Genomic DNA, 24,116 nt, shown 5'->3' with positions numbered 1-24,116 from the left:
AGCATTGACATCTATGCCAAAACCCTCAAATTTCAATCAATATGCAAAGTTTGTCATCATCCAACTATCAAGTAATGAAATCTGGATTTTAATTTTATAACATTTAATTTTGATTTTTAAATGCAAATTTTTGATATACAAAACTCTAACGATACCTGAAATATAAAAAGGTCCAGCCCTAGATCCTAGGTCCAACCTGGCTAAAAATCCATTGAATGTAGCTGCTTAACAGCGGAGTCCTAACTTGTGCTGAAACAGGCAGGCCAGTGGGCCTTGTGCTGTATCCAGCACAAGTTTAGGGCTGTCTGAGGCTTGGCCCGAGGCTCCTGTTAACCCAGGGAGAGCCACAGCAGACCAATGGGTCTACTTGAATCTGCGCCACCTAATGAGGTGGCTCACTTTAAGGCTAATGAGTTCCCCTGTCTTAACCACAGCCAGCTCTAGCAAACACTACCACTGTACCCCATCACCAGTGAAAAAGGTAGCTTGCCTGTGGGCATGCAGGGTCCTTTCTCCCTGTTCCTGATGCAGCAGTCCTTCCAGGTGCAGTAGCACCCGCTCAGCTCTCCACCACCTAGCAATCTCAGTCCAGGCAATCAGTTCATTAATCAGTTGGGTAGTCAGTTAGTTAATCCACTAATCAGTCCACCAGTTCATCATGCATCTGCCAGTCCATTGATCAGGTTGCCAGTTAATCAGTCTAAAAGTCCAGTAAGTCATTAGCCAGTCCATTAGCAGTCGTGGGTCAGTCTGAGAGTTAAAAGCCAGTCAGTCAGTTAGCCAGAGAGTCATTCCGATAAGCAGAGCCATGAGTCAGTCTGTGAGTTAACAGGCCAGTAGATCAGTTAGCTAAAAAGTCAGTCCATTTAGCCAGCAAGTCTCCTCTCCAACTGCAACACACAAACTCCCGCTGCTCCAGGTGCTCCTTATATCCTTTGATAGCAGACCGCCCCTAGTGGCTGCAGCTGTGCAGCACACTTACTGCTGAAAGCCCAGGCTTTAACCCCATGTTTCTCAGATTCACCAGAGCAAAGGGCCACTGCAGACACCACATCCTATCTTCCACGATTCCAATAAAAGATGTCAATTTAACAGTGTAGAAGATAGTACGGGTTAAATCTGACAGGTATGCCAAGTCAGTTGATAGCAGCCTTTGTAGGACCCAAATCTTTTCCAGTCGTGCCGCTATGACAAATAATCTCAGGTTAAGCTTTGGGTCAGGCTAGACCAGCTGTGCTGGAGCATAGCAAAACTGATGCTGACTGAATTTCATTTCAGGTGTCAGAGCTGAGGCAGCAGCTCCGAATAAGGGGCCTTCCTGTGTCAGGTACAAAAACAGCCTTGATGGAACGCCTGAGGCCTTTCCAAGAGTGCAGTGGGGGCTCAGCGCCTAGCTTCAGTGAAATAACTACTGTCACCTTCCCAGTGACCCCCACAAACTCCCTCTCCAGTTACCAGTCACAATCCTCAAGCAGCCTGTTATCCAATGGCTTTTACCACTTTGGAAGCACCAGCTCTACCCCACCCATCTCCCCGGCTTCTTCGGAACTGTCCATGAGTGGTTCCTTGCCAGACACATTCAATGAAGGACCCCTGTCTTCGCCCCAGTTTGTTTTGCATCCTTCTCCTGTGCAGGGTGGATGTGAGGAGAAGCTGATGGGAAGCGTTAATGGAGCTGGCATCCAGCATGAAGTAGAAAGGGTTGACACCGAAAAAGACAAGATGCTGGTGGAAAAGCAGAAGGTCATCAACGAGCTTACCTGGAAATTGCAGCAGGAGCAGAGGCAAGTGGAAGAGCTCAGAATGCAGCTCCAGAAGCGCAAAAGGGACCACGGATTAGAGGAAAAACAGCCCTCATCACAACGTTTCTTTGGCTTTCCCATAAAGCAAGAAAACACAGTGTCCAGCTGTCCGTTTGCAGCCAAGCAAGTAGCTTTGAAAAGCCAGGCCAGCAGCTCTGACACAATGAGTAACTGTGGGACATCTCAGCTGCCCCACCTTGTAAATACACATTGCATGGAACCTTCAGGACAAAACGGCATCCTGTCTTCCACATTCCTAAGCCCACAGTGTTCCCCCCAGCATTCTCCACTAGAGGCAGCAAAAAGCCCGCAACACATCAGCCTCCCACCTTCACCAAACAGTCATTATCTCCTCCCAGTGTCCCCGAGCACACAGGGAGAAGGGCGCAGTAATTCTCCACAGCCCAGCAACCATCTGCGCACAGCTCCGGTAAGAAATTCTACAGTACTAGCAACCTTCTTCATGTGGCTTAAAAACTGGGTTTCTTTTCGAATGTTGTGAGTGTGAACTTACATACTCACAACATTCACAGGGCCAAAAGACCAGGCAGAACAGTGCAAAATAATAGGAAGATCTTTCCTAGGTTCTGCTGGCCCAAGTATGAAAAATACAAAACATGAATTAACCATACCTTATTTCTTGCTTGCAGATGGCAATGCAAGTTCAGTCCTTGCATTCACAGCTTTTGTCAGTCTTAAGATGACCAAAGACTAGGACAAGTCACTGTACAAGGTGTGGGTGGATACCTGCTAGAGCAAGAAGGGTTTTATTATTCCAACCTCTGAAGCTCATGTGGCAGGGTGATGTCCAGATGCCCCTCCTGTCTCCCACAGCAGAATGTAGTGCCTGAAACAGAACCACTTAGGCTGCAATCCTAACCACACTTTCCTGAGAGTAAGCCCCATTGAACAAAATAGGACTTACTTCTGGTAGACCTGGTTAGGATTGTGCCCTCTCACAGTCCAGGGTTTCTGAGCTCTCCTTTACCACTCCCCTCCCAGCACACTTCCGAGCCTCATGAACTGATGCAGGGGCAGCTGGCTGGGAGTAACACAGCCAGAGGCCTGATCAGGCATTACAGCTTCAGGCACTTTCCATGCTTTATAATCTTTGCCTTCCCCACAACCCACTGATCATGTATAGTTTGGGAGAAAAAATTCATTTGGAATGAAGAAATCCCAAATTTATTGTCAGGAAAAAAGCATGCAAATTAAGCAAATATAGGTGAAGTCATGAATTGAAATATAGGTGAAGTCATGAATATAGGAGTCATGAATTGCAGTTTTTTCCGCTTGCAGATGCTGCGTTTCTTAGTCCTTCCACACAACTTTATAGCTGCCCAGGGCTACCCTTGCTGTTTGTTTGCCTCTTAGGTACTCTCTCTACCACTTGTTCTGGAGCAATAGCTCTGTCCTGGAGGGAGAGACACTGGAATCAAGCCACCAAGTTGGACATAAGCAATGCTGACAAACAGACCGGGGCAAGGCACCTTATATATTCACCAATTCCCATCCCAGACAATGAGATACAAATAGGAAAGCAAGGATTGCTTTTAATAGTCCTTTCAAATGCACACGTTCTTGAATTTACATGTAAATTGTAGAACTTTCAAGGAAGTCGATGCTACACAACTAGGCAAAGGTGGCTTTCTTTCAGAAGTCATAAGGAATCCTGACATTTGTTATCAACATTTTTTCACACATGTAGCTTGGTAGATAGTATAAGACCAACCAAGGGTTGTCTCCACCCACCTGAAGATGGCATTCCTTACAGTGGTGGACCTCCCATTCACTCTATGGGGCAAATGCACCAGGCACGGTGCCTTGCATGCCTTTAGGCCCCCACGGAAGCCTCTCTGAGGCTCCAGATGGGGTCGGAAACTGTGCTTCCAGTTTTCTGGAAGCACAGTTTAAAGCATTAAGGACACTTCAGGAGTCTTCCCTGACATGTCCTGAAGTTATGCAAGGCACTATGTGCTCCAGGTAAGTGGGGGAGGCAGATTTACGCAGGGGCGGATGCCATCGCAGACCTTTATCCCAGGGCATGAAGCTGGGGCATCCACCACCGATTCCTTAAGCCAGGCAGCTTGCCAAAAAGGAAGCAGTTGTCAGGACGCTCAAGATGATTGAAAGGCTGAACTGTGTTCTTACAAGGGAGCTGGGCTTTCAAGCTTCACGTTTTGCTCAAACTTCCTTTGTGTTTGACTTGGGCTGCCATTGACTGCTAATTTATTCCCATGTACAAGAAGTTAATTCATGTTGGTCAGAGGGTTTCTGTTGTACTCACAGACCAGCACAGTCTTTGCTCATTGGATTGGTTTTGAGTTCTGTTCATTTTTGCTTCCATGTAGTTGTCAGCACAGGGAGGCCAGAAGTATTCCATTCTGTCACCTGGCTTTTGTAAGTCCAGCGCCACTCTCCCAGAGGGAAAGCAGCCGCCACCTTATGCGGACGCTGTGAAGCAGGTAATTGTCTGATGCTTGCTAGGCCAGGGCCTATTGGAGGTGCTTACTATTTTATATCATATCTCAAAGTCCCTTGCAGACTTGTGCAAAGTGCATTGTGTAGCATGTGAGAGAAACCAGCACATTTCTGGCAGGCATAAGAGGTGTTTTTACCATTGCAGAAAGGCCGTTAAGAGTGTTTACACAATCCATTGTCCAGGTCAGGATCTAAAAAAAATCTTCATCATCTGATTTGTTCAGGGATTGAATTCAGCAAGAGCCAACAACCCCTGGTAAGGGCAGGAGCTCTGACTTTCTTCATTCCTGGGTCACATAACCATTAACAGACTTGTGACCTAAGTTGTAGGGGCTTCTAAGTTTTTAAAAGAAGCATGGTGATCTGTGAATAAGATACTTCAGTCCAGGTTGGAAGGGACACTGATGTTGCTTTTATGCACCTAACTGATGCATACTATTGTGAGGTGGGTTCAAAGCTGGTTAACCACCTGTTCCCAGTGAGTGCAATTAGATGGTTCTATTGGAAGGAGGTGTTGAGTGGAGTGCCACAGGGCTCTGCCTTGGGTCCTGCGGGGTTCAACATTTTTATGATATGGCTGATGGGATGCTTATTGGATTTGCGCATGGCACATACCTAACACCCTGGAAGACCAAATTAGAATTGAAAATCATCTTGACGAGTTTCTTCAGTGGGCCTATACAAACAAGATGAAATTCAACAGAGACAAACTTCAAGTCCTGCATATAAGAGGCACAAATCTGAGGTACTTCTGCCTCTGATTATTTGTGCCTCTTATATGCAGGACTTGAAGTTTGTCTCTGTTGAATTTCATCTTTGAAAGTTTTTTCAGGGGGAAATCTGAACTGGCAGCAGCATGGTGTCTTAGTGGATCTAGATGTCTTAGTGGACCACAAGTTGAACATGAGCCCGCAGTATGATATCACTGCAAAAACAATGTGTTGCTGGGCTTCTACTCTGTTGCATTCAGTCAGGCCTCACTTGAAATATTGCATCCTGTTTTGGACACCATGTTTTAAAGAAGGCATTGAAAAACTGGAACAGGTTTAGAGAATGGAAATTAGGCTAGTGAGGGGCTTGCAAACCAAGTTCTATGCAGAATGGTATATACCCAATCCTATGGGTGTTCCACCAAGCCTACCTGCTTTATGGATGTTATAAGTGCTTCCGGCAGTGTGCAAAGTCGTGTACTACCAGAGCACTGGTGGAAAGGCCAGAACCTTCCCGCACAATTCAGGGAATGATCAGGGGAGGGGTGGAGTTTACAATAACAATAAAAACTAATCCAGGAGTTCCTTGGTCCTCTGGTTGATGCCTCCACTTATTTATCTCGTCCCTGGAGAATTGGCTGTTAGAGCAGAGAGGAAAGAGATTTCCTAGTAGCTTCTGTGGTTGATGGTGGGAGCCAGACCGATCATCTTTTGTCATGGTATTCATCCTAAGTGGCAGAGGGTGCAACTTCTCATGGGCCTTTAGCTCAATGGTAGAGGATGCAGTCACTTGCTTTCCAGTCCCTGAGCAACTCTGCTGTAGTACCATAGTTAAGGAATTGTTGTTTATTAGGTACCTATCAAGTCAGACTAGGGCTTTTGCCTTCAGTACAACTGTTTTGTCTCTGAATTCATGAGCTCTCCATCCATTGCAGCAAACCTTTGTAGCATTGTTGTATGTGGCTACAATGGACTGCTTCCCAACTTCCCTTGCTTTTCTTCTTGCTGTAGCAGATGACCCGAAGTCAGCAGATGGATGAGCTGTTGGATGTGCTTATTGAAACTGGAGGTGAGTGATACCCACAGATAGGGCTCTTGATCTACTCAAGCACAAGCCAAACCACTGACTGCCAGAGGGGACACTCACTGCATACCACCCACAGAGGCTATAAACCTCAGCCAGTGTTATCTACTGTCTGGCAAGTGGGGCCTGTGAGTGCTACAAAATTTGTCCTACACCAATTGATTACTGTAAGCCAGCAACTTTCAATCTTTTTCATCTCAGGGCACACTTACAAGGTGCTAAAATTGTCAAGGCACACAATCAGTTTTTTTGATTATTGACAGGGCACACCGTGCTGCTGGTGAGAGGTTAACATCCCCCAATGGCCCTAATAATAAATGACCCTCCCCCAAATTCCCACAGCACACCTGCAGACCATTTGCAGCACACTAGTGTGCCTTAAGGGGAATGGTCCAGTAATGGGTCTGCTGATGACGCCACAGCAATCGTGGTGTGGGAACCCGGGGGCGTTTCCCCTTATGTGGTGGGTTGCGCTGGCCTCAAGGAGGGTCCAGGAGGCCTCCCGCCCTCTCTGATGCTAGAAATCGCTCAAGTTGGGGATTGGAGCGCACTTTGTTTTTGTGCAAAAAACACTCCCCCGCACCCGCAAATACTTACCTGCTGTCTCAACATGCAAGTAGGACTTTGGGAATCGCTGTAGTAGACTATCAAGTTGGGTTTTAGTCAGTTTAAACAACAGTGGGATTTAACAGCACAGGTAAACCATCCCGTTTTTTAATATAGCTCTTTTTTGAAAGGGGTGAAAGCTTTTATCGTCTCTACCTTACATAGATGTTAGAAGCAGTGACCCACCGTGTTGCTCAATGTTTAGTAACATGTGTGTGCAAAGGTGTAGTCCAAGTTGCTGACCTGTCACTTTCGGTTTGGAAACAGAAATTCCTGCCAATGCCAAAGATGACCGCCCTTGTCTCCAGAAGGTTCCTCAGATAACAGTGTCTTCAGGAAGCTCTAGTACTTCCTTGCTACTCAAGACATCAGCTTCGTTTGAGCAAGGCCCCTCCAGTCAGCATTCTTTTGAACGCTATCCTGGGAGCAATGACAGTCATCTGGAAATCTTGCTGAATTCCCATAGCCCTCTGGGGCGGGCAAGTGAAATCACCCTTCTGAAAGTGGGCAGTGAGGAGCCTCACTTTGAAGGCGTAATGGAAGGATTTTCCAGCAAAGCTGCGGATGAACTGCTTGCACCTCACGAGATTCTGCCAACACCCCTCTCGCCCATGGAGACTCAACTGTCACCCTCTTCTGGTGAAGGATCTGGTTTGCACATGAGCTTCACAGAGTCTCCTTGGGAAACCATGGAATGGCTGGATCTCACTCCACCTAGCTCAGCCAATGGCTTTGGTTCCCTGACCACCACAGGGCCCAGCATTTTCAACATTGATTTCTTAGATGTCACTGATCTCAACTTGAACAGTACCATGGATCTGCCCTTACAACAGTGGTGAACAGAATAAGTCCTATAGATGGGCATGCAGCCACCACAAAAACAGTTTCCATGGGAAGACTTGAGAGACTAAACCAAAGAGCTCTGGTACTATCCAGGGAGGAGAAACTGGAGTCATTTTTCCAGAACATAAATTTGCCTTCATTACAAATGAGGTCCGTCTATCTCTCCCTCCCACCATACATCTATAGAAGCACAAGCTCCTCTTCCTTGGTAGGCAAATCCAAGCCCCAGAAAGCTTAGCGAATCAGGATGATTCCCTAATCTGGGAGGGTGGGGTGAACTTCCCTGTGAATTGGAAATATATGTGATACACATGCATTTGTGTCATCCCTAATGTATGAATCAGCCCACATCAAGCTGTGCTGTACCATCCCCATTACCTATTATGGACAGAGCTTTGATTAAGTTGTGGCTCCTAGCATACTGTCTGGGAGCCACTGCCTTTCCTATTTCCTCATATATGAAAACTAAGGAAAATGTCAGCCTGTTACCAAACACTGTCAGAGAACAGTAACTTCAGAGTAACTGCCTGCTTTACAGTTGTCATGCTTTAGCGGTTTACTAAGCTTTTCTCTTGGCCTTGCCCCTCTTATTTTCCCAGTTCAAAAATTTTTACTGTCAAACATTCACTAGGCTGTGGTCCATGTTTTATGATGCAAGTCCAAAGATAAGCCTTTAGAATGTAGTCTGTTTGAGCCATCTAGAATTCTAGAATGTTAATGTTGGAAGGGATCTAGGAGGCCTTCTAATCCAACCCCCTGCTCAGCACAGTACAACTATCACACCCCTGCTTGAAAACCTCCAGTGAAGAAGAGCCCACAACTGCACAAGACAGTCTGTTCCAGGGCTGGATACCTCTTATAATGGGCTACTGATTCTGACAGCCCAATTCTAAACTCTTTAACACCAGTGGTATGAATGTACCACCAGTGCTGAGTGTTGCAAACACCAGCCGGATACTTTAAGAGTTCTGGGGGGTGGGAGGCTGGAGATAGGAAATGGCGTGGGCCAGCGGAGCAGAGTTCTGCCAGATCCAGAATTCTTGAAAGTCTCTCAACTCTGTACCGGCAAAATTCCTGGAGCAGACTTGAGAAGCCCCATTATGGGGCTTGGGGCTTCCCCCAAGGAGATCTCTGGTGGCTGCCTTAGGATGCAGCAGAGGCCACCTTTAGGATTGGGCTGTAAGTTATGTTATAGTAATTTGCAGTAACAGAGAAGGGTGAGCAAGACAATTGCCAAACCATGTCAATCAAGAAATACAACAAAGCTAATCCTTACAGGGTCACTATAGTCATTTGACTACATCACTATAAAGCAGAAGTGAGCCCCAGAGAATGACAAGACTACAACAACCAGCCTATTGAAGTGTCCAGCTGTCTCCCACTACAAGATTGAAGTGTTCCCTTTTGTGGTCAGAGTCTCTGCTGCCCACATGGCACTCCACCTGCCTTTTCTGCTCTATCAAGACATACCAGCATACCTTCCTGAAGTGCACCTGTCCACATGACCTATGGTCTGCAAGGAACAGTCTCTTAGAAAACATTCAGTCTCTGTTCAATTTATTTGGACTAATAAAAAGAAGTTTCCATTTACACAATTGTGGACTGAATGTTGCCAGAAAGAACAAAAGTCCACAATATGCTAATGCCATAGCCCCTGAACTGTCCTGGGTTTCATATTAAATCTTATCTGTGGTCAGAGCTGACTCACAGACCCATACAAGACCTGCTGGAGAACAGCTATGAATCCATACACCAAGAGGGAGGAGCGTGTTCTAGTTAAAGTACTTGTTGTAGTAACAAATCCATTAGGATTTTTATTTCCTCTTAAAGTCTTCTACACAGTTAATTCACAAAGCTCTGGCAGCTCTGGGATAGACAGGTGGCATCCCCTTTGGTGTCTATCAGTCAGCTTCAAGCAAGTCTCTCTGGACACAGTCCCTGAAATGTTGCAAAAAATAAAGCTGCAAACCAAAGATCATTACAAATATTTACCAGATGAGTGTATTTAATATTTGTGTTAGTGGAAGGAGCATTTGTTGGAACTCAAGACAGCACTAAAAGGACTACATGCCCTTGAGTGATGACTTGGCCTGAACTGTACCAGGACTGCTGCCTCTGCAGACCTCAATACATGTGAAACTCCAGCCTCAATAAAGTGGCTAAACTCCTGAGGCTTCCATGGAGGAAGAATTACAGCTGGCTTTAATATTGCTGCATGTTGTATAAAAAGAATTTAAGTGTTTAAGGTCACTATTTAAAGCATGATTTTTCTATTGTACAAATGTTCACAGTGCACTGGTAGGATAGAATAATCTTTCACATGCTTGTTTTCCTTTACTTTTTAATTTTTAATATGCAAAAAGCTATAAGTCATTCCATGAAGACTTTTTAATAGCACTTGAATTCAGACTAGTATTAGGTGCTACGCTGTTATGTGGTACAGGACTTAATGATGGGCTTATCCTTCTGTAAAGGGATGCTGTCAACTACAAAATAAAAAAACACACACCGCCACCACCTCACTGTCAATAAGCACACTGCCTTACCTCTGTGACCAGTATTGCCATACTTAATAAAAGAATTCCTGTGATGGGCACTCTGGGCTCTTTGTGGTTATTCATGCGATTTGCTAGATTGGAATTGAATATCAGCTATTGTCAGTCTGCAACCTGTGAGTATATTCAGATTGAGATTTCTTTGAGGCTGTATCCCAAGGATAGGTTATAACAGCTATCTTTTCAGCTTTACAAATAAATCTATGCAGTAGACTTGTCTGAGAGACAGGGGCTTGCCTATCTGGTGAGCTTCATGCCCAAAGAAAGATTCAAAGCCAGACTAAATCTCAGCTTGCAGTTTCCAGTTCTGTTGGTTCCAAACTAGAAAATGGCATTTCCCCTCGTCTCAGAAATCAGATTTTAATGAAATAAGATGCACCCCCCTCCCCATGACAAAATAGGAAGTTTGGAATAGGAAGTTAACAGTTTGGATAATATATAAGAATTAATTAAAAATAGTTTGGATGGCTTTTTAAAGTCCAGTTAGTACAAAAATAGAAAAGTTAGACAAAATAAAAAGGATTGGTACTCCTGCCAAGAAGGCTCTTTGTGTTAAGAAAGAATCACAAATACAAGCGAAATCAGAAATTTGATGCTGTTGCCCACCTAGCAATTGCAATTCTGGAACATATTACAGTAGCAGAAGCATCCTCTTTGCTAAATCAGCATTGTCAGGCCTCATCACATTACTTGGTTATCCAGCTAAAGACACTACAGAAAAGTGCAATTGGTTTAGGGAACCAAGAGCTGGCTTAAGAGTCCAGCAAGGGTCCCCACCAGTTAGGCCTCATGTTTCAGAAGAGCAAGGGGCTTCCCCATGTTCATTTTGGTCCTTCTTGCAAGTATCAATAAATAGGGTAGTCTGGCCAGAGAAAGATGGATTTTAAAAAATATTTTCATTTAGCATTTATTGATTTCCCCATCATGCGCCTGACCTTATAACAAGAATAACAAGGTCACAGTCGCATCCTTGATTTATTACAACTGACCTGCAGGCGAAAAAAAATAGAACTATTACATTAACACTTTGCTTCCATGTAGAATATTTTAAATAGAAGAGGAGGAAGTCAAATCCGGAGAGGATAAAATAGTTGGAAGCTCTTAAAAGCCATTATGTTGTCAAACTCCATTTTTACTTACAGACAATAAGGCAATATCCCTGCACATCAGCTTCTCAATAAACTTTTATACATTTTTTTTCCTATGGTACAAGAAGAAAAAAATTAACCAGAGCTCACAATGTACAGTTCTTACACTATTTTCACAGCTTCTGAACACTATACATCTTTATAAACATACACTGTAATATAAATGCTGCACCCTTAACAGTATATTATAACAATCTATGATTAATATGCTAGAACTGTCTCTTTCTCAATCATCCACCAAGCCTGAATGGGAAGCTACTACCATTTCCTGGTTGACAGAATGGAAATGTTCTAGAATACATGAGGATAGAATGGGAAAAAGAGAGGGCTATGGCTGTCCAGCTTCTGACAGTGACAAAGAGTAATAATTGGGAGATAAGCGTGTGCAAAAAATTGGGAGGCTCTGGACAACGTTGAAAATCCTCTGCCTGAGAGGACTGTGGGGTAGAATTACTGCACTTGAAGGGTCCTGGCTGGTTTCAAGTTCATGCTACAGAGATTTTAACCCATCATCTTATTTAGCGTTAATCATGATCTTGCATGGATAAGGTTTTTGCAGTAAGAGCCTATTAACCAACAGGAAGACCAGAGAACATTAAAGCCCCAATCCTATCCAACTTTCCAGTGCCAGTGCAGCCCCAAGGTAAGGGAACAAACATTCTTTTCCTTGAGGAGGCCTCTGTGGGTGCTCTCCCCACTGCAGGATGCAATGCACGCCCTGTTGGCATGGCTGCTTCAATGCTGCAAGGTTGGATAGGACTGTGCCCTAAGTTTAGCTGACCACAACAAGGGGGCTTTTCATCACTGACACACTCACAGATGAGGCTTAGACCCCTTAAAATTATCCTAGCCGTACATGTAGAACAGGGATTGCCTTCTGATATCCCAAACAACTATGGGTTTTTAAAACATCACTTTTCTTCCTCTGTCACTTAGGAGTTGATGATGCAACAGATGCAAAGCAGATGATCAAATACTGTACTATAATTTCTTTGAAGATTTTTTTTGGGGGGGGGAGGTAGCACAATAGCTCCAAATTTTCTCAAAGAACTGAAAATTCAGTTTCTCTCATTTATTGTTAGAAAAGCCTTCCCATATAAAATAAAATTCCATTTTCATAGCGTCTCACAGGAGACTGAATTTGCCCACAAAATGAAATCAAGCATATTTGGCATCCAACATATTTTTAGAGTCCAACAATCCACAGAAAGAGATGAGGGAAACTTATTTGATCAGATGGTGGATATCAGACATGAAACAGAGAATTCCAAGTCACTTGGAGCTCTGTGGGAAGGTCCTAGAGTTTGGAGAAAAATTATCAATATTTACTAATTAATAATGTAATATGACTTTTGCACAGCTGTAGGCTGTTCATTGCCCTTTCAGAAGTGAAATTTCAGCCAGGTAATGAATTTGCTATAGTTAGAAATCAGGGGTCAAAAGCCAGTTGAATTAAATTGAGTAGTTTAATAATTCCTCAGGTCAAAATCTTAGCCCACCAGGTAACAATTTACAGGATGCCTAGTTCTACGGAAGAGTGGTTTGCTTGGAAAAGGAAAGAATACATTATTCTCCATCTCTTATGAGTTTGTTAGCCTCTTTTAATGCAATGCATTTTATTTTTTTTTGGTAAAGACACAGTCCATTTTTACATGATCACTTCTTTTCCGCCCCAAAACATGAAGTTCTGCTGAGTCACACTGTCTTCAAAACATACACTGTGACTGCAAAACAGCAGAATTCCAGATCAATTAATCTATTGCACTTTGTGAAGAAAAATATAATATGTAATTTATTCCTCCATTGCCTTTACTGGCTCCAGGAGGTAAAAGTAGCTCATTTGGCTGCACATGTTCCTCTCTCCCCAAGCAGAGTCTTTTTATGTTCAGATAGACCAATGCCTAACTTTCTTTTAAATTATCTGTAACAATTGGAAGAGTTTGAGAGAATAAAAATCATTCCAGTAGCTGCTGAGAAGTCTCTTGAGTCTAGAAATTAACTTTTGGTGCTATCCAATCATGGTCAACAAATTAAAATGTTACTTATTTCCACATTTCATGAATATGCCCACAAAAAGAGCAAAGTGATGTCTCTCTTTGACAGACACTAACACTGTGTGATCAGGTATTACATGGATGCACTTTATAAGTGACAATAATATACAGACAGAATGGAAGAAAAACACCAACATTATTGCACATGGTGTCTGGGTGAGCGTTAAAACACTGCAGTATGGGGTGAAGATTCTATACATCTTGCTTTCTCTCAGCACTTGCACTTGAGTTTTGATGTAGCAGCAGGATCAATCAACATACATTGGAGAGCTGGGAGTGGTTGGCATTTGATCCAGGATTTTACAAACGTAGCACGCAACATCTACTGTTCGCTCTTCGTACATTAAAATGAACTGATGTTTCTGCAAAAAAAGGGAAACAAATGAAACTTATTCTGTGACACATGAACACAGCCATTATCTCCAGCCATGAGAGTTCCCAAAGCACTTTCCTGAAACTAACACCTCAAAATCTATGAACTGCTTACACTGAGGGAGTGGTTCAAAACAGACAGTGCAAGTGTCCTAGCTAGCTAGGTGCAGGAACCACTGCACCCTCCAGTATTAGTATCATGTGGAGTTTAAAGCGACTGAGGAGAAAAGTCAATGTTTCCTCTATACTCACCAGAAGCTCCTTATACTTTGGCCTTTTGGACTCGTCCTTCGTAAGGCTAAAAAGAGAAGAAAGAGCAAAAAAAACTTCTCTAGTTATATGCTGAACAAGTTAAGATCACAGCGCATGCTGTCAAAGCTGGCAACATTACTATAGGCATTAATTTAAAAAACTGAGGCATCTCACCACCCAAAAGTCATCCAAGGCAACATAAAAACTAAAATGACAATATTGTTAAAAAATTGTGAAAATAGGAATTGTTGACTATTATTGACTAGTAATTGTTGAGACAAAACGCTGGGGAGTAGACATTTTCCATTGCTGGCCCCTCAGATCCTTTGACCTGCAGAGGACCCAGTTATCTGGATGAGAAGATGTCCTGCTCCTTTTGAGACAAAATCATCTTGTGTGCTACTGATGTCACCGCGAGTTCTCACCTGAGGTCTGGTGAGTGGATACTTTCCATGATCATAACCCTCCCCCCACCTTTAAACAGTCATCAAAAAGCAAAAACTCTCTTTTTTTGCATACTAATTGTGCGTATTGTTAGCTGTCTTGGTCATCTATCGTTGGACAGAAAGGCAGGATACAAATACATTAAATCAATGTGATTATCTAGCTATATATTCACCAACTTTACATAAAGACAGTAACTAGCCTTCTGTCGGCTCTGAAGCCTTATGTTCTGTTAATATATTAAATGATCTGAAAATCCTAGGACAGTTCTTAGTTTGTAGGCAACAATGAAAGTACCTACATCACACTGTTTGTATCCCATGGGTAGAATTTCCCCATCCCACTATCTTGCTTTTAAAAAAAATTATAGGAAGTGAAAGCACACAGCCTCTCAATGCTTGCCACAGAGTCCAAGAGCAACCTTTTGTGCTCTCTTCCCAAGGATGGTGTATTATGAATTTCTAACCCTTTATAAAGAGACAGCATGAATAGAGACTGCAGCCACGGGGGGGGGGGGGGGAGAGAATGTCACATTTGCTCCTAAAGGGCCTAGTGTCCTGAACACCAGACTTGCACACTTCCAAGAAGGAGAGCACATTCTACAGTGGGGTCCCTTCCTTTGAGTCCAGGATACAAGTCTTTCCTGTCGGCACACATAAAAATGTCAGCACCCTCATTGCATTTAAAGAGAAAAGAATTGTATGCTTGCTAACAGTAGGAACACAAATGCCAACAAACCAGTAGGTGGCAGCAACACACTACAGTGTTTGTGAAGGGCTATTTGAAAAGAGGGACTGAGATTTTTTCACATGGGATTTAAAGCAGCTCTTGCTTCAACTGGCTGGTAAAATCTACATTGGACACAACATGCAATCTGTCCTTGGCTTTCTCTTCTGCATGATCAGACTCTCAAAGGCAACTGCCTCTTTCATCTTGAAGGTATCTGAACAGTGTCCAAACTCTTGCATGGCTCCAACTGAGTTCTGATGTATTGTAGACCAATATTCTAAGACAGTGGTACTCAAACTGGTGGGTTGTGACCCTCCAGTTTGTGTAAAGTTTCCCTCATCCCTTTAAGGGGTGGCAGTAGGGTGTGGCAGCGAGCACTGTGTTGCTAAGGAGGGTGCTTTTACTTTCTGTGGGCTCCTGCAAGCAGCAGGAGGTGTGGAGAGCCCGGGGCAGCCCTCCACAGGGCTCCCCGAGTGTTAGAATATTGAGAAACACCGCATGCAAATCACTTTCAGCTTGAAGGAAGTAGTTTGCATGCACTGTTGCTCAACATTCTAACACTTGGGGAGCCCTGGGGAGGGCTGTGCGGGGCTCCCTGCACCTCGTGCTGCTTGCAGAAGCCAACTGTAAGTAAAAGTACCTCACCTCACCCCCTTTAGTGACACGATCCTGGGGACTGTGTCTCTGTCCTCACTCCTCCCCCACGAAGACTTATTTAGGGAGTCACGCTCCCTAAAAGTTGGAGAACCACTGTTCTAAGCAGCGGGTATGTCAGGTTTTTGGCATCCCAGGCTTGAGATTGTTATTAGCCAGGATGTGGCAGGAGGCCCTGATATCTGGGCCTGGTGTGAAGCAATCAGCAAAGCAACACAGCTGATGCAATCAACTGCACCTGTTGCAGGTGGGAGTCAAGTGACTTGGGGGAAGATGAGTGCTGAGTCACGTAGGCTATGGAGGAATGGTGCAATGCACCACCGGACAACCAATCAGAGTGGGTCACAAGACTGTCTTGTGACTATGAGGTCGCCCTACTCTGATTGGCTGGCCCCAGTATATATGGGGGCGAGCACAGACTCCAGGTGTGGGTTGTTGTGGTGGAGTTTCTGCATGTCGTGCTGCTGGTTTTGTGTACTGATTTGGATTGCCTTCTTTTTTCTGTGACCTGCTGTATCCCTGACTTCTGGACCATATGACTGACTACTCTTCTGCCTGCTCCTTTCACCAATACATGCTTCTGCAACAGACAAGCCTGTGTCTGCTTCTTTGGCTCTGTTTGGGATCACCTGCTTCTTTTGCTCTCCCTATGCTCCCGTGCCACTCTGGGAAAGCAAGGGCTATCCTCCCCTGCTGACCTGATAGGATAGGTTTTTCACATAATGCTAATTACAATGTGATAAATTCAGCAAATGACCTTCATTTCAAGTGGCACAGCTGACATCTGGAAATTCCCAGCAATAGGCACAAGTTTGACACATTCTGCAACTAGGATGCATACCTTGTTTTGATCAATCAGTCTCGCACTATGGCAATTTCATGGAAAGCAAGCTGCCTCACTTGTAGAAGCATTCCAACCAGTAGAAATTGCCAAAGTATAATCCAAAGCGGCTACAAAAGGCCCTGCCATTGTAAAGCTACAGGAGAAACATCCTTGTTCTTCCCTCCCCTCCCTCCCCCACCTTCAAATCATAATCCAAGTCAGTAAGAAGAGTCATGTTATCTTTTGGGGTGACAATTCAACCAGGACCTTTAGAAGGACACATCCAAAGGTCTGTATGTCTGTCAGAAAGCTACCATATCACGCATGCAGGAACTGCAGCACTAAATGCAAAGGTCTGCATGTCACTGTACATCTTCGCTTTCTCCAGCCCATTGTAGGGCTTTTCCATTAAGGGAACATGTACGGCTTCCAGCAACGTGGACATTCTCTAGTAGTGCTGTCACATTTGGCACTTTGATGCTCAAAATACACCCAAAGCGAGGCAGACTCACCACAAGTTGACAAAGTTGATGAAACTCTGGGAAAACTCCCGTTCTTCTGAGTTACTCAGCTGTGGTGGGTCTCCCTTGACGACTTGTGTCAGCTGATCAAATACACTGTTCCACTTCGGATAGGGGAACCGTCCTGTAGCCAGCTCATACTACAAGAAAAAGACGGCAACAACGCAGTCTGAATGCAAAGTTCTATATCAAGGTGGGGGGAAAGGAACAAGGTGTTCAAACAACTTATCAAATTCAGAACGGCACCAAAGAAAAATTTTTTGGAAGTGTTCACCCAGACATATGCCTAAAAAACCCCAGACACATCAGGATGTTGGAACAATGAAAATCTCAGCAGCTCAGGGCTTGTTTTAGTATTAAGTGTTCAGTCTACTTATCTACAGGAATACCACTGTTTTTTTACCAACAGTAAACACAGTTGATGTTTTCATTTGATTTTCTTTGTGTATCTTGTCCTAGGTTAAAGATTTCATGCAAACTGCTTTAGACACAAATGTAAACAAAAAGGCAGGATCTGAATAAAATACTCAACCGTGGGAGTGAAATTTAGGTGATGCCACTACAGTTCACTTTGAGAAAATGACATGCAGGTTCTAATGTGTGCATGCATAATACACCAAGTAACATTAACTGACATAAAAAGGACACTGAGGAGGTTTTCTACGGACAGGTGTTTTCCAACGAACCAGTTTGCCCAATCCCCCAGTGATTCACTCTGTGTCCTTTTCATGATCCTTTATTCTGTATTTCTGCACATGCCAAGATTTAGAGAAGGAGTAGCAGGCAAGACACATTCTTGCTGTTCTGTAGTTAGGCCTAACTTTCAGGGACAAAAGAAGTTAGCAACACAACAGCCAATCAACAGCCACTGCAAGACTATTTATGTCTGTGTGGGGAATAGCAGCAGCTCAACAAGCCCAGGGCACTCCTATGCTCCCTTTCTGATTGGGATCACTTACCTCACTCTCACATATAGTAAGCTCCTCTTCCCTCAACTAAACTGCTTTCTTAGGTAGGCCACATCAAGGAGGGCTAACTACTCCTGTGTCTCAAGAGAGTTTTCCCCAGTTCAGAGCAGGGGGTTGTCTTTTGTACTGCCACCCTCTATTGTAAAGTGGAGTCACTGCTCAAAAATGGAGTCAAGGAAGGGAAACAGAGAAGCAAAGTCAGGCCTTACAATCAGGTAGGCTGTGCAGTCCCTGTCACACTGTGTGTATATATATCTACGAGAGTAATGCCACTCTAACCTTTACATGCCCCAAGTCTAAAAACCAATTCATAAGCAGCTTTAGGAACTTGTCTGCAACAGCATGCAAATCCCTAAACCTTTCCCACGTACCACGTACCAATGTAATCCCTAAGCTCCAGACATCGGAGCGGACATCGTATCCTTGCCTTGATGCACTGGGGTCTATCCTCTCTGGCTGAAATGAGAAAAGAAATATCAGTCATAAGAATTTTTAAAAAGACATTACTCTTGGTATGGGTAGGGGAAAAGGCAGGCATGCATTAACTGTATCTACCAGAACACGACATGAAACAGCCAACCCATTAATGCACTAGAACATCAATATGGCTACAGTATTAGATTCAATTACCTCTGTTGCTGACCACCCACCAGTGAAAACCTATTACAGTGGGCCCTGTATACAGTGGGCCCTCAATATCCAGGGGGGATCTGTTCCAAGTCCCCCCATAGATAATAAAATCCATGGATAAATGAATCAGCAGGGGCCCCCAGTGCCACAACAACTTACCTGGGGGCCACCCCTAGCCCTCTGGAGGTAGCATGTGGTCTTCCGGGCTCCTCAGGAGGCCTTCCAGATGTGACCTGAGGTCACTGGCATGAACTGGAAGTGATTTCCAATTGTGCCCAGAAGGCCTTCTGAGGAAGCTGGGAGGCCACACACCACCTCCAGAGGGCCAGGCAAGGTCCCCAGGTAAGTTGCTGCAGCACCATGCCAGCCCCTTCCCTGCAGATTCAATTATCTTCATTCTAAGGAAGAAAGCACATTACACACAATAAGAATGCAGAAATCTGGAGAGTTCTGCATAAAACTAACACAAACTACAAGTCATGGCTCTAATTCCCCGCTCTATAGTCTACACTGATTTTTTCTTCCTCCATTCAAATGCCATTCAGTCAGGGCAAGGACTGTATAGTAACTACCATGCGCAATCAGCACTCAGCACAACTGGAGTCTAGTTTTGGTTGAAACTATTTGATACCACTGAATAAGGGTCAACCACAAATTGGGATGTTCAACATGAATCTCAAGCATATAACTTTGAGAAAATACGACAGCCTTTGTTGTAAACATTTCCTACCTGGATTTTAAGTCATGGGGACACGCCCAAGTCATATTCTAGTTTTAACAGTATATTATGGAAAGAATTATTTATGATTATTTTTGTGGTTTATTGCCAAGGCCTACTTCAATGTGTTTTATTTAGTGACTATATTCTGATTCTTTTTTATTGTGATTTTATCTGTTATCGCATACTGATATACAAGAGCATACTGAGAATGCAAAAGAGAGTCAACACCTCTGTGCCCTTCTATTGCTTTAAAGATGCCAAGCCTTTCACGGAAAAGACTGGGCAGCACATCATGCAATTATGGAAACAGGAGGCAAGCTGAAGGGCACAACAGGGCTGCTAAGTGACAAAAAGGGGTGACAGTACTGGAGTCTAGTGAAGCAGCTAGGATGAAGAGGTTCTAAAAGAAGCAGACTTCTTGCCTTGAACAGTTCTGTTCTCTGCCAAGGATGTCAGCAGATCAGAGTTGGGAATCTGCCATATGGTCATCCAACTCCAAGCTGACAGGAGAGTAAGAGCTGCTACTCAATATTTAACGACAGCCTGCACTACAGAGAGAGTGAAACAAAGGATGCCAGTGCCATTCCTAGTTCACCCACCACACAAAAGTTTTCACATCCCACTTACTGCCATATAGGGCCGGCACCCAGCATCTCTGGTTTTAGCAATGGAATCTACAAGTTGTCCACTGATACCAAAATCACAGAGTTTAATGTTTCCATTTCTATCCAGAAGAATATTGGAAGGTTTAATATCTGCAAGAGATGTGGACAAGCACACACACATTTAAGTAGGCAAGCTACAAACAGAGAGCTTCTCAACAATGTTTAGAACACTGTTATCGCACCTGCGCAGGAGTGCTGTCAGAGCAGTAACTCCAGGAACCAATATATAGAAAAACAACAAATATACACAGGGAGAACAACCAGGACAAGGAAAACTTGCTAGATAAACTAATTTCGCTAGCCCTTTCTGGATATTCTAATTAGGAAAACTAATAGCGACCTGTAAAATAAAGAACATTTTCACAGCAGTAAGGACCTAATCAATGTTAATGGGCACAAGGGGTGTGGAGACAGGGTTCCCCTGCACCCGTGGTTTTTGTATCTGTGGGGTGGCCCTGGAACGGCTTCCTTGTAGATATGGGGGCCTGACTATAATAAATAGGTAGAAGGAGGGAACAAGACTGCACATACTTTTGACCCCCACAGGTTTATTGGGTTTGTGTACACAGAGGCTATACACATAGGTTCTTGCCACACAATCAGGGACCCTACTTTTTGCACAGTTTCACATCAGATGAACATGAGTGTACTAAGAGAGATCAACACTTGCAAGCCAGGGCAGGAAAACAGAAGCAATACCACTCCACTATCCATACAGCCTTTTAAGGGCCTTAGTGGAAATCCACACTGTTGGATAAAAGCAAAAACAGCAACAAACTTAACTGAGCACTATTTTTAGTTCATCTATTTGGACAAAAAAGTGTTTAAAATGGCCGTCATCAATTTGAACAATAATTAAACTAAAGGATTACTGAAATATAGGCATTATTACTATTATTAACTTTATTTTTACCCCGCCTTTCTCCCTAATTGCTTACAACAAAGGTTAAAAACATAAATTAAAAAACATAATTTAAAAAACAGATAAAAAAACATATTTGCAACACATCTTAAAAACAGTAGTCCGATAAAAGTGTAAAAGAGCATAGAGCAGCAGTTTATAAAAGGATCCAGGCTTGTAACCAGGTGTTTAAAAGGGATTAAAAGATGTTAAAATGATGTTTAAAAGGCCAGGAACTCAGAAAGCTCGTCTAAACAGAAGAGTCTTCAGGCCTCGCTGGAAAGTTCTACCCAAATTACTGAAAACGTATCCTGAAACTACACTACAAATCTGAAAGATATGGAAGTGTTAGAAGAGTGTAGGGGGGAATGGGGTTAAAAATGCCTGCTGCTAGGTCTTCTAATTAACAAATCAAGTGTTTTTTTTCTTGGTCACTCAGATTTCCCAGAAGGGAAAGGAAGCTATATTCTCCAGGTCCAACTCTGATACGACTATCTGCCACACCTTGGCATAATGTTTGGATTTTAAAGTCACCTTTATATAGGATCTTATAATACAGAAAAGTAGTTTCAGCAAAATATTAGGAATTCAACGCACTTATCCTTTTATAAAACCTAGTCTGCCATCTTAAGCACCCTTACTACAAAGTAAATGCCACTGACTCATGGGTCTCCCTTAAGTGGGATATATCTTAATTAACAAACATGATTAGAACAACAGCAGTAGTTTTTAAAATGAATCACACCCACACAGTTACTTTCAAGGCAACTTTGCACAATCCACATGAAAATGGCCCATAACAGGGCACCAGTTTCAGAGTCCATGAAACAGACCATGGTTTGAGAGAAAATTGAAAAACCAGTCTTCTTTCTATAGAAAACACAAATACAGAGAGGCCTACCTCTGTGAATGATTTTCAAGTTTTCCTTTAAGTGGTTTAGTGCTTTCACAGTCTAGGAGAGAAGAAAACATTTTTAGGGAGAAAAAGGAATAATAATAATAAAATTCCTGTTTTATACAATCTACAATCTGAGAACAGAGATGCATTTCAAGGAGCTTCTGAGGCAGAAATGTTAAAATTTTCTTTCAACTATTTAATGTCAACACATTGTGGTGTGATTAACATAATGAAAAAAAGCTGTCTATGCCTAATAAAGGTTTGCTGAGTTGAGTTGAAAAGAAACTGGAACAGATGGGTAAGTTGTTAGAACGCTGCATTTGGAGAAGGTGAGGAAAAGGAGAAATAACCATCTTGGGAAGTCATCCCTAGATTCAATCTATTATGCGAAAATAGGACTAATCACAGGGATACTCGCTCATGGTAAAATGCTTGAAGCTCAATGGAAAAAACTTACCAGGCAATCCTAGGGACCTTCTATGACAGCAGAACTTCAGTTTTGCTGTTGTAAAAGAGCCAGCATGAAAATTGCCAACAGAAAGTGTGGACGATTCCATGTGCCTGCTGTTACGGAACCTGGCTATGCTGACCCTGGTAAGCTGGCATCAGGGGGCATCATGAGCAAGGAGGGCAGGGAGAGTTTCAGGGCAAGGGGTTTTTGGGAGAGGGAAGGGGTGGGTTCTGATAGCAGTGATTTGCACCAAGATCCTATCCCCTCTTTCCCAAGCTACCCCACTCCCTCTGTTACTTACCTCTGGTTGTCCTTCCTGTTGCCTCCCCACCCCTGTCACTGGATGCAGCACATGCTCAATCAACACAGTTGGATCACAGACAATTGTGTAGAACAGGATTAGGCTATTAATTATAAAAACAAGTCCAACTGAACGACCAAGCACAGCCCAAACATCTGAGTGGCTGTCTTGGGCTCCTTGAAGACATTTAACCTGGCCTTAAGACACTTCCATGTCACTTTTATCTTTAGGTCACTTACAGTGTAATTCTAGACATGGCTACTCAAGAGTAAGTCCCACCGAGTTCAGTGAAACTTACTCTTGGATAAGTGTATATAGGACAGCAGTACTAAAGAAAGAATTTAAAAGCAATTTCAATACAGAAATGTTTATTATTCTCTGCTCTTGCCTCCAGGTCTTAGACAAATCCTTTTGCTATTTCCTCTTCATAAGAGACATGCTGAAGAGGAGTAGTAGTAAAACTTAAAGGATAGGGAGTATCTACCCTGTCACAGGGTCCATCAGAAAATTTCTCCCAGTTTTTACTAATGGAAAAGCGATACTGGGAGATGGAGTCAAGAAGCTTGTGGTGGTAGCTTAGGAGAGAAAGGGACAACTCTTGTGTATATAGACAGAAAGTGTACATAGAGTTATTATGAAAGAACTGTACCAGATGGCAGTCCTGCTCCAAAAATGACTTAATCCTCTTTCAATTTTGAGTAGCTGTTTAATCCGAATCACAAACCAATGACAAGAATTCCATAAACTGAAGACAGTACCAGCTATACTGGCTGCAACATGCCAAGTCTATTTAATATTTAAACCTCTTCTTGCACATTCACATTTAAGAGCTTACCCTACATTTCTCACAGGGCAGCTGTGAAAATTCAAAGAAGAAAAAGACAAACTTACAGCTAAAGTGATTTTGCCTAGAATTTCTTCTGGAATAACATCATCTAATACACTATATACATATTTGTAAAATTTATCGAACGAGGTAGACATAAGCTCCATACAGATCCAACAGTCACCCTAAAAAAAGAGAGAAATCTTTATTACTATCAAGAAGATGTACACAACTGGGGGATCCAGTTTATAGTCCTTTCACTTTATGAAGGGAAAGCAGAAAAGAAAGTCTTGTGCACAACAGTAATACAACTCTCCACCAGCCCAAACCCTATCTTACTAACAGCCACCAAATATGCTTTCCTATGTGAGCTGCCAATTCTTCAAATTTTACTTGGTCAACTTGGGCTGAAATTTGCCAGACTTGGCTTGTCACTAAAATTATGTAAACAATTACAATTCCCATCTTTTATTCTTCAGGTTCATCTATGTGTTGTAGGGCCATGATTTTCCTGGGAAACTTGTGGTTCCTTGGAAGGTTACTAGACAAGAAAGGCAGACTTCTTTAAAAAAAAAAAAAGAAAGAAAGAAAAAAGACAACAACAGAGTGAAACTACCTTGGGAAGAGAAAGATTACCCAACCCTACTAATCTTCCCCTGCACTGCACTGCTAAAAGA

General features: G+C 43.1%; 2 protein-coding genes across 16 annotated transcripts in view; one reads left to right on the top strand and one right to left on the bottom strand.

Annotated features, from left to right (window-relative positions):
- Nucleotides 1–10,122, top strand: part of MYOCD (myocardin) — a 179,229-nt gene extending 169,107 nt beyond the window's left edge. For 12 of the 13 annotated variants that reach the window (XM_066614687.1, XM_066614686.1, XM_066614684.1 and 9 more), the window contains 4 exons: nucleotides 1,279–2,232; nucleotides 4,154–4,267; nucleotides 6,005–6,062; nucleotides 6,951–10,122. In XM_066614687.1, the coding sequence (XP_066470784.1) occupies nucleotides 1,279–2,232; nucleotides 4,154–4,267; nucleotides 6,005–6,062; nucleotides 6,951–7,522 (1,698 nt within the window). In that variant the 3' untranslated portion in view covers nucleotides 7,523–10,122. The remainder of the gene's footprint in view (nucleotides 1–1,278; nucleotides 2,233–4,153; nucleotides 4,268–6,004; nucleotides 6,063–6,950) is intronic. The other variant, XM_066614683.1, reaches the window with a different exon arrangement.
- An 850-nt stretch (nucleotides 10,123–10,972) lies between these two features.
- The window catches only part of MAP2K4 (mitogen-activated protein kinase kinase 4), a 72,421-nt gene continuing 59,277 nt past the window's right edge, over nucleotides 10,973–24,116 (bottom strand). For all 3 annotated transcript variants that reach the window (XM_066614695.1, XM_066614697.1, XM_066614696.1), the window contains 7 exons: nucleotides 23,505–23,624; nucleotides 21,865–21,916; nucleotides 20,025–20,152; nucleotides 18,425–18,502; nucleotides 17,070–17,218; nucleotides 13,908–13,953; nucleotides 10,973–13,645 (listed from right to left, as the gene is read on the bottom strand). In XM_066614695.1, the coding sequence (XP_066470792.1) occupies nucleotides 13,532–13,645; nucleotides 13,908–13,953; nucleotides 17,070–17,218; nucleotides 18,425–18,502; nucleotides 20,025–20,152; nucleotides 21,865–21,916; nucleotides 23,505–23,624 (687 nt within the window). In that variant the 3' untranslated portion in view covers nucleotides 10,973–13,531. The remainder of the gene's footprint in view (nucleotides 13,646–13,907; nucleotides 13,954–17,069; nucleotides 17,219–18,424; nucleotides 18,503–20,024; nucleotides 20,153–21,864; nucleotides 21,917–23,504; nucleotides 23,625–24,116) is intronic.

This window comes from Tiliqua scincoides, chromosome 2 (genome assembly GCF_035046505.1).
Source record: "Tiliqua scincoides isolate rTilSci1 chromosome 2, rTilSci1.hap2, whole genome shotgun sequence".
In the NCBI taxonomy this organism is placed as follows: domain Eukaryota; kingdom Metazoa; phylum Chordata; class Lepidosauria; order Squamata; family Scincidae; genus Tiliqua; species Tiliqua scincoides.
The sequence above is the reverse complement of the archived record's forward strand: the minus strand, read 5'-3'. Positions and strand labels throughout refer to the sequence as shown.